The 10194-nt window shown below is 41.4% G+C and overlaps 1 protein-coding gene across 4 annotated transcripts in view; it reads left to right on the forward strand.

Moving 5' to 3' along the window:
- Window positions 1–7669, forward strand: part of LOC133456913 (DENN domain-containing protein 2D-like) — a 37964-nt gene extending 30295 nt beyond the window's left edge. For all 4 annotated transcript variants that reach the window (XM_061735615.1, XM_061735616.1, XM_061735617.1 and 1 more), the window contains 7 exons: window positions 405–545; window positions 3259–3407; window positions 4240–4411; window positions 4700–4750; window positions 4852–4933; window positions 5059–5304; window positions 7371–7669. In XM_061735615.1, coding sequence (XP_061591599.1) covers window positions 405–545; window positions 3259–3407; window positions 4240–4411; window positions 4700–4750; window positions 4852–4933; window positions 5059–5304; window positions 7371–7426 — 897 coding nt within the window. In that variant the 3' untranslated portion in view covers window positions 7427–7669. The remainder of the gene's footprint in view (window positions 1–404; window positions 546–3258; window positions 3408–4239; window positions 4412–4699; window positions 4751–4851; window positions 4934–5058; window positions 5305–7370) is intronic.
- The last annotated feature ends 2525 nt before the right edge of the window (window positions 7670–10194 follow it).

Here is a 10194-nt window from a genome sequence, read left to right on the forward strand (position 1 = left end):
ACACCAGCTGTATCAGCCCAGCCCTGGTTAAATGGGACCTATCGAGGCAGCTCCCACCTCATAACAAAGTTCAGACCTGGATGCACCGTTTATTTTGCATAAAAACATTTGTGGCCAACATCGTAAACTTAATCGCTGCTGCTACAGAGGGAAGTCTGAACTAAAAACTGAAAAAGTACTTTGTTCTGCATTAAATATGACATCTGCAGCATGATGTTTCCATTCATAAACATTTTCATTAATCAGTGCTGCTGTGTTTTTTTTTTTGTTTTTTTTTTAAATCAACTCCCAGAAAAACTGTTGGTGCAAAGATGTCAGGTTAAATTTGTGCTCACTCGTGAGTTTGGACCTGGCTCCACGTTCAGAAAAGCTGTGGAATGAGTGCTGTTCTCCCATGTGTGCAGATACTTGATGAGGTGGAGAAGCGGCGGCAGATCTCCATGGCCATGATCTACCCATTCATGCAGAAGCTGAGAGAGGCTCCGTTCCCAGCTCCCGGACAAACAGTGGAGATTAAGAGCTTCATTCCTGAGTCGGGCACTGAGGTCAGACCCCCCCCTCCCCCCTCCCCCCAAACGCAGCACTTCAAACTTGGTGACATAAACTTCCAAAGTCCGGTATTTTTCCTCACGTCTTCATGTCTGAGTCACAGGTGAACTATAAACAGTTGCAGTTACATAATATGTCGGTCGATACTGAAACGTTCACTCTGAGGTCAAATGAAGAGATTCTCAATTACGTAAAAGGAATGTTTTTGTTTTTCTTATTACACTCACATTCGGGGAATCCTGCCATAAACCGTGACAACATTGTTAAAGTTATTGCTGAGATCGAGGAGCCGGCGGCTCACTAGACAGGTGCTCAGCAGAGCCAGAGGTCCGCTTGTCTGGAAGGGAAAATGAAAGTGGGCTCGACGTTAGCCAGAAGTGCTGCGAACATGCAGAAGTGTGTTCAGCCCACTTCCTGCTGCGGCCTCAGCTGATGTAGGTTAGGATGTAGGTCGGGTGTCCGGCGTCGGCTCCCGGGAGCCGCTGTCCTGCATGTTGTAGATGAGTCCCTGGGTGTGTTGAAGGACGGACCTAAAACCTGCAGGACCGACTTAAGACACCCCTGAAGTCGGTGTTTCCGGAGGTCTTGTCGTCTTTTTTTTTTTTTAATCATTAATGCTCTTTGTTTTCTTGAACTTCTAATACAGATGATAAATTATACAAGTCAACAACAACAAAATAATAAGAACAGCCTAAAGTCCTGACTTCAGTATGAAAATAGAGAAAAGGAGGAGGAGGAAATATCCAGCAAGACTTTGTCCCGACATGTTTGAGCCCTTGTGCTTTCCTTTACATTTTACATCTTTGCATTTTGATTCGTAAGCACGTGCACATCCCCGCGTAGCTGCTTTGTACGCTAACCAGCTGGAAACAAATGCATAGTGCAACCCAGACTGTGATTAATGTTACTCTGAAACCTCAACCGCCACCATCGTGGTGCGTTCACGGACGCGGTTCACGGTGCATGAAATGTTATTCCTGTGAAATTTCCAGCAAGTGAGCTCCTCCTACGGTAAATAAGGAAATAAAACTGTATTCTGTATTCATGTCACATCTCCCAGACGGGCGTGTTTGTGTGAGGTCGTGTCCGAACCCGTCCCGTGTTGCACAACATTTCCTTCAGCAGCACATTTCCCATCAGGCCACATACCACAGCTCAGGTCTTCTTTGATGTTGGTTATTGCTGGTGCTCGTTACCTTCACCGGTCCCCGGGGCGAGAGGAGGACACGGACATACCCGTGGCTTCGTTAAGACTTGTGCTCAGGATTTAAATATCTGCGGTAGCGTGGAGTGGAAGAAGTTGGTCATGACGGCGCTAAAACATGTTCACTTTGGAGCTGAATCAATGTTACGTAACCGGGAAAGTGAGTCCATGTTACATCTGGTTGGCTGGCGCGGCTTGCCGCCACTGCTCATCTGTAACTTTTCTAGTGCTTTGGGCCGATTGGACCATTCTGTTAGACTGACGGACAGCTCCCAGCTTTGTGAGCCCAGCTGGGTGTCGTAGATAAGTGTGGGCCAGAGTTAGGTGTTTTAAACCAAACGCGGACCTTTCTGTTTTAGTTCCCTGCGGGGTAGGGCTGTTCGATTAATCGATTTTAAATCGTAATTGCGATTATGTAATTAGAACGATGTTAAAACGTGAAACTCGTAAAATCGATTTTTCACTTTTTTTTTTTTTTATTTATTTATTTATTTTTACACCTTGTCTGCACACATATTAATGATTGATACCATATTAATGATTGATGGAAATACCTCTCAATACCTGCGACAAGTGCCCCATGGGAGAGGCTCTTTAGTGTAGGAGGGGGCGTTGTAACATGCCACCGGGCATCCCTCAAGCCAGATGCGGTAGTCCGGCTCGTGTTCCTTGCACAAAACTTGCAAATGTGAACAGCAAATGTAATGAGTGACATTACACACCTCTACCTCCTTCATGGGTTGCATTATTATTTAGCATGCAAAGACCCAGTTTAGTTTAATTAGAAAATGTCTTGTTTTATTTAATTGGAAATATAACTTACTGTATGTTTGCAAGTGCTGATTTTTTTTTTCAGAGATAAAACTTTATATTTTATTATATTTTTTAAAACTTTTTTTCAACTTATTTTACAGAGCTTTGCACTTTATTAATTCATTTTTGGTTTAATAAGAGCAAAGTTTGCACTTAAAGCCCAATGGCGGAAATGTTCAATAAAAAAACAGCATATTTGAAATCATTTCTTTGCCTTTTGTCAATTCACAAAATAATCGTAATCGGATTTTGAGAGAAGAAAATCGAGATTTTATTTTTGGGCAAAATCGAACAGCCCTACTGCGGGGGTTAGAATACATTCCCAACACCAGCCAGATCTTTATCTGTTCTGCACTGGCCCGGACTCTCGTCACTCACCTGCAGACCCGTGTCAGGACTCCTCCAGTACACCCCGGTCACCCTGCACCTCCACCGGGACGTCACAGCCTGTCTCCCAGGAGATGCCTCCTAACCCTTCTGTTTTAGTGGCTTTTTTAAGTCTGCGTAGTGTCATTAAGAGTTTTGAAAAGGGCTTAGACATAAAATGGATTATTATTATTATTATTATTATTATTATTATTATTAAAAGCAGACTGTAGTGTAATAGAGACGTGTTGAAGTCAGCAGCGTGTTGCTAGAGGGATGCCCTGGAGAAATATCAGAGAGAGATATTTGTGATTCCCTTTCAACAGATCATCAGTCTGACCCGGCCGAGCGATTCTTGGCTGGAACACGTGAACTTCGCCACGCTCTTCAGCTGCCTGACGGATGAGGAGGTGCTGCTGGTGTTCGCGGCTGCCGTCCTGGAGAGGCGGATCATTTTCATCGCCGAAGATCTGGGGTACGTGGTGCTCGTCCTTCAAGGGGCCGTGCGGCTGCACACCCCAGGTTGATGGTTGCAAAACTGCTGCAGAGGTTGCTTTTATCTTATTTTGTCATGAATCATCTTCAACATGAAATCTTTTTTGTAAGTAGTGAATAAACCCTTCAGTGGTGGAGATGACCTGCTCTCAGCTGTCATGAGGCATATAAATGTGTTAAAGATCAGACTACAAACATGCCCGCTGTTCTTTAAGGTTTACGTGTGTTAACTACTGTGTGCTGCTCAGATTACGTTTTAGTTTGTATTTAAGACATAGTATTCCTTAAAAGAAACATTGAAAGAGAAAGTCTGCTCTCTTTCTGCTCTAAGGTTTTACACTGCACAAAAAAGAAGCACAAAAAATCCCAATCCTCTCTTTACAGGAGGCCTGTTTCACAAAGGAGGTTTAACAAGAACTAAAAGAAAAAAACTAACTCTGTGTTGCCATGGTGAACATTGTAACACCGTGATCTTCCTATTTCAGTTCCCGAGCCGAACGTGTTAGTGCAATCATATAATGATTATATGCATGTGATCAGAAAACATCAACTGTCGTGTAGGCGCGATCCTGGGAGCACAAATAAAATAGTCTTTTTAAATGGTTGAAGATGGAACAGGCTATGAAACAAACCTCACAGCAAGCGGCAGCGTTGCTGAGAAGAGGCCACGCCGCCACCTGGCGGGTGGTGCTGTAATTACAGGTTATGTCACACTTTATTCGCCGGTGAACAACACGGCAGCACAGTGGAGATGTTTGTTCCTTACATGCGTGTAACCAACTCTTTACTCTGCTCTCTGTGTTTGTGTGCAGCACGCTATCTCAGGTTATTCATGCTGTTGCAGTCCTCCTTTACCCTTTCACCTGGCAGCACACCTTCATCTCCATCGTTCCAGAAATTCTGGTCGACGTCGTCATGGCACCCACGCCGTACTTGCTGGGAGTCCAGAAGCACCTGCTGGACCAGGTCACCGATCAGACTGATGTACGTTTTTACAACAAACCACAGATTTCTTTAAAAGTCTCTCAGAATTTTCTTTCTTTCTTTTTTTTTTTTTACCTTTCAGATGTGATGAACATCAGGGCAAAATCAGTTGACAATAAAATATTGTGTTTAACTTCTCAGATATATTTTTTAAAATGTTTTTTCAGTGGTTGAGAAAAGGTGGGGTTTGATTTCTAGCAGAACTCTTGAGAGACTTTCAAGAGGAGCCTTGTCACTGAATGGCTCGACAAAACCTTTTTCCTCTGCTGTTTTCTTCCTGTAACTCAGGTGCTGGTGGTCGATTTGTCCGAGAATAAAGACGAAACTTTCGTTGTTTCCGTAAGTGCTGTGAACTGTGAACGTTCACATTCAGATTCTTTTGGTGGGGGGTTGTTCTCTTATTTTGAAATTCAATGGAAACTATGTTGAAACTACTTCAGACAGGCGACGAGGACTCGATTGTGCCCCAAAAGCTCAGAGAAGAAATACTAGAGAGATTAAGCGGCAGGCACGCAGAAGAGAGTGAGTATTACAACGGCGGAGACATCTGGGTCTGTTTGGAGCTCTACCTATTTATTTATTTATTTATTTTATTTATTTTATTTATTTATTTCATTTATTTATTTATTGTTGTTGTTTCCTCTCAGCGGTTGAGAAGCTGAACAGCATCGTGTCAGAAGCCTTCCTGCATTTCTTCGTCAAAACTGTGGGCCATTACGCTTCGTATGTCAAGTACAGCAGCAAAGGAGAGCGCGGGGTGTTTGAAAAAAGGAGTTTCTACAAGGCCATCAAGTCCAAGACCACGAGACATTTTGTCAAGAAGTTCATCCAGACGCAGATGTTTGACCTGTTCATTCAGGAGGTGGAGCAGCTGCAGTCAGGACCCCAGCAAGGTGAGTCCCCGTCACGTCCCAGGTCTCAGGTCCTCCACAGCAGAGCAGCCGGAGCGGCCTCGCGTAGCTGCTCTCCCTCTCTGAGAGCTTGTAACACTAATTATGGAAATGTGCGTGTGTGTCCCTTCTTCCTACAAAATAAAACAACGGTGCAGTATTTCTGTTGTCTAATCTGAATTTTCTCCCCCCGTTTTATTTCTTCCCTATATATAGTCCATAGGCCAGGCCAGATATCAGCACCACTCAAGGTGACCAAACTTGCTTATAATTTTTGAAAATATCCATGTCTGTAGATGATACTTTGGTATGATAACTCTTCCTGAGTGGCAGCTGGATCATAGTTATCAGCTCATGAAGTTGAAGTTCATTCAAGCTAAGATGTGAATCTTTCTGACCAACATAGAGGTCACTGCAGCTCTTTAAACTAGAAACAACACACATTTTTACACAATTTTCGCCTAAATGATATACTATCTTTTATCCCTGTGTCATCTAGGAACAACAGACACAAAATACAAAAATTGGAATACTCATGGGACCATAAGGATTCAGGAAATGTATCACATCTTAGCTTGAATGAATGCTTTAAAGGTCCCCTTTAAAATGATACCAAAGACAATATAGTGAAACATTGACAGATATCCTGTACATGAGTCTAAACCAGGATATGCAGCAGCATCTATAGTGTAATTTTCTGAAGGGGCTGGGTAACTTCATGAGCTGATCCACATGTGGATCCACATGTGATCTATGATCTATGATCCAGCTGCCACTCAGGAAGGTTATCATACCAAAATATAATCTACAGACATGGATCTTTTCAAAACTTATAAGCAAGCTTGGTCACCTTGAGTGGTACTGACAAGTGAAATTTTGGGCTATGGCCCCTGGACTAATATTGAGGTGTCTCAGTCATGCAGTTAAATCATAAATGAATACTGTATTTTCCGCACTATAAGGCGAACTTAAAATCCTTAATTTTTATCCCCCCAAAAAATGTTGTGCTTACTGACCTCGAACCAGTTTTATGCGGAACACTGAGCTCAAAAATCTCATGTTTTAGTGACTTTGGTAGCGACGAAGCTGCTCCACTTGATTGATGGTTGGATCGTTCAGAGACACATTAAAGTCTGTCCTAGGTTGGATACGGGTTGCAGCGTCAGACAACGGTAGATAACTAATTATGTAGTGCTGACAAGCGACCATCATCCAACATCTAGTCCATGCTACTTTACTATAATTAGACGTCAAGCCAACGTTTTTAGCATAAACCCAATTTTCAAATCTACATCCTAATCCAGTTATAATCAAATGTTGGAATACAACGTTGTTCCAACCTCACACTTACTTCAGGTGTCCGCTATCACTGGCAATGATGAACCAATCGGAGAACAGTACGTAGTACGACGCTTACCTCTGCCACTTTTTATTTGTGGATTTGTAGAGGACGAATCATTTAAAGTGTATTTTTCTGTATTAGTTACAACTGAACGATATTCTCAGTTATTGTTAATGAGTTGAATAAAGTTGGACTCACCAGACTGTTCTGTTTCACATTATATGTTTTTTTTATACATCATGCGCCTTATATTCTGGTGCACCTTACGTATGAAAATCGACATGTTCATTGATATCTCGCCTAATAGTCCGCAAAATACGGTAGGTTTAATTGTAACTTCAGTGCAAGTTCGATGATTGACACATTCGTTTTAAAGGTGAAACAATAGCACTTTTCTCGGCTGGTACAGACTTTTCTTAAAGGCCTGACCTGGTTGGATGAATTGATTTTTATGACTTGGGTTTCTTCTGTGTGCTGATTTGTTGCTGTTACAATTCTGCAGCCAGATGTGCATCTGTTCCTGCAGGCTTTGTGCATTGATGCATTAAATACAGAACTACATTTGCTTTACAGTATTTTAACCTGGATTAGATAAAATCAGACTTCTTTGTGTTGATGTCTCATCATTTAAGTTTTAGCAAGTTAAATGTTCCAGCTGTGGTATTCACTCGTGTAGTTTTTTTTCCACAAAGTGCATTGATTCAAACTTCTCTCCTTTGCCCTGCAGGAATCTTTCACGACAGGATCTCTCAATATAACAAGAGCAAGCTGAAGAGTCACTAGCTGAGTGTTTGTGAATATATAGAAATACATTCAGGGGTACGTAGGAAAAGATGTGAATGTGTGTTTTATGTCTTTTGTCATTTCTGATTAAAATAATTATGTGTGAATTACTGTACAAATGTAAAATTGTTGCTCGCAGTGAAACACTGGCATCATGAGGCTTCGTGTTGGTTCTGCATCTGTGGCCACAGTCGAGTTTCTGATGAAAATAATTTCTAATAAAGACTAGTTTTTTTAAGTCTCTTTAGGCTGGGATTTTTTTTATTCCTGAAACCGTATCTGTTTCCGTGAGCGTCCCAAAATAAAGCTACATGTTGATAGGAAGGGGTTAACTTGTAGTTAATCCAAAGGAGTGGACTCTAGTGATGAGAAGTGAAAATGTGCTTTTGCTGTGTGGTTTACTAGTTTGATGACGATGCTGCCATTGAGATCCCAAAGCTGAAGTCAGCTGCTGTGCGTCGTGAAGCAGCTTCCTCTCTCCACCCACGTTTGCGGGGACCTCTGCTGGGGGGATGCATGGTGGCAGGGTGGAGAATCTCCAAAGGTCCATTATCTATTAGACTCCTGGTCTGATGGTGGCAGTATGAGGTCCTGAACCGCGGCACAGCGAGAGTAAACCTACAGAAGAAGGATAAATGCATCTAAACAAAAATGTAAACGATGCCAATTCCAAAAACTTAAAAATGTTGGAAGAATATTCCTTCAGCACATTTGGTTCACATCATGTGTTTGGGTGAGTAACAGTAGATTGAGACCCAACCTGAAGAATACCTCATGAGTAATCAAACAGTGCTGCTGCACTTATGATAAAGCCTTTCACACACTGCCAGGAGCAGAGTTATCCTGTCGTCTTATTCAGAAAAACTCAACATTTGTTGAAGGGCCGTTTTAAGAATAGATAAGATTTTTAGGCTGGAGGTTTTTTTGTCTGTGTACTTGTATTGAATTGGAAACATTCTTTATTAACGCCCAAAGGGAAGTGACGCAAAGCGGTGCAATTCAAAATAAACTATAGTGAGAAACTGTTGGGTGTGGTCCAAATCTTCAGAGGTTTTCATGAAGACATTATAGTGGTTTGTGTGGGTCTGTATCGGTCCGGGGTCGGGAAATATCTCTGCAGACCCCTCACTCCCTCCACACAAACCTTTTAACCTGTGTGGAAGTTATAAATAGATGATTTAACCATACATGTAAAATAATTGATTGAATAAAAAATTCATTTTCAATAAATTCACCCAAAGCTTGAACAATAAAATGACACGGCTGACTGAAAAGCTGCAGAGAACAGAGATGTTTCTGTTTACCGGACCCAGCCGTAGCTATAAGGTTTATTCTAAAGGTAGGTTTTAACCCTGATCTTAGAAACAGAGCGTTAAAACAACAGCTGCGAGTGTGTTCCTCAGTAGAGGAGCCTGATGACTGAAAGATCTGCCTCTCATCCTGCATGGACACGCTCTGGGGAAACGTGCTGCAGGTTGGGAGCAAAGTGCTCGGTTGGGACACTATGGAGCTTTACTGCAAGTTCTTTCAGGTAAGGAGAAGTTAAGTCGATAAGAGCTGCGTATATGAGGAGAATAGTTTCAAATTTGATCCTGGATTCAACAGGAAGCCAATGAATAGAGGCTAAAATTGGACTACTATGATCTCTCCTGTTAATCTTCATCAGGACTCACAGCATTTTGGATCAGATGAACTCTGTTCAGAGGAACTTTGGGACATCCTACCAGGACAGATCTGCAATAATCCAATCTTGATAAAACAAAATTAAATGTAACAAATGGAAGTACAGCCCTATTGGATAATGTATTAAAATCAGGAATTGTAGATTAAAACATTCATTTTTGTCAACAATGTAGATAAATCACAATCCAGAGCCTGCTGACGTACTGTATTGCAGTCTGGTACGGCAGCTGAACTGCTGCGGACAGGGAAAGGCTCCAGAGGTGAAAGCAGCGCAGAAGATCATCGGCTGCCCCCTCCCCCCCTGACGGACATTTACACCAATTTACACAATTTGTACCTCAGCAGAGCCACAAAAATCCAAAAAGACAGCTCCCACTCCGGCTCTGACCTGTTTGACCTGCTGCCTTCAGGAAGACGCTGCAGAGTCATCAGGTCAAAAACTAACAGACTAAAAAACTGCTTTTTCCCTAAAGCCATAACCGCCCTGAACAAAATATGAATGCCTTCGTGTGCAATTACTGTTTTTACCGTGCAATACTTTTTCCCGGACTATCTGCGCAATATTCCACCACATGTGTAACTAATGTTATTATCTGTAAATAGGATCTCAGGTCTTCACTATTCAAATGCAGCTTAACCTTTTTATATTTTATTTGAATTATATTTCTTATATTCTCATATTTCTTATTGTTTGCACTATTGTTTCTTATTTGTCTTGCACTGGAGAGGTGATGCTGCTTTCAATCTCACTGTACCCAGGTACATTGACAATAAAGTATTCTATTCTATTCTAATATATTTAAGAATAAATGTAATATTGATTAAAAACCAGTGAAAAAATGAAGTGTGTTGCTTGTTTATAATAGCTTTTTTTTTTAACTCTTATTTAATTATTTTGTAATTGGATTCTTTTCCTGGAATATTTTTATAATTTTAAGTTTTTTTGACTTTTGTAGTCCATGTTTTTATTTGATTTTTATTGTGAAGCACTTTGATCAACCCTAGTTGTTTTAAAAGTGCCAAGATTGATTGATTGATTGATCATCGTTCCTTAGAGGTAATTATCTTAACTGACCATTCATCTC

Source organism: Cololabis saira, chromosome 12, assembly GCF_033807715.1.
Source record: "Cololabis saira isolate AMF1-May2022 chromosome 12, fColSai1.1, whole genome shotgun sequence".
In the NCBI taxonomy this organism is placed as follows: domain Eukaryota; kingdom Metazoa; phylum Chordata; class Actinopteri; order Beloniformes; family Belonidae; genus Cololabis; species Cololabis saira.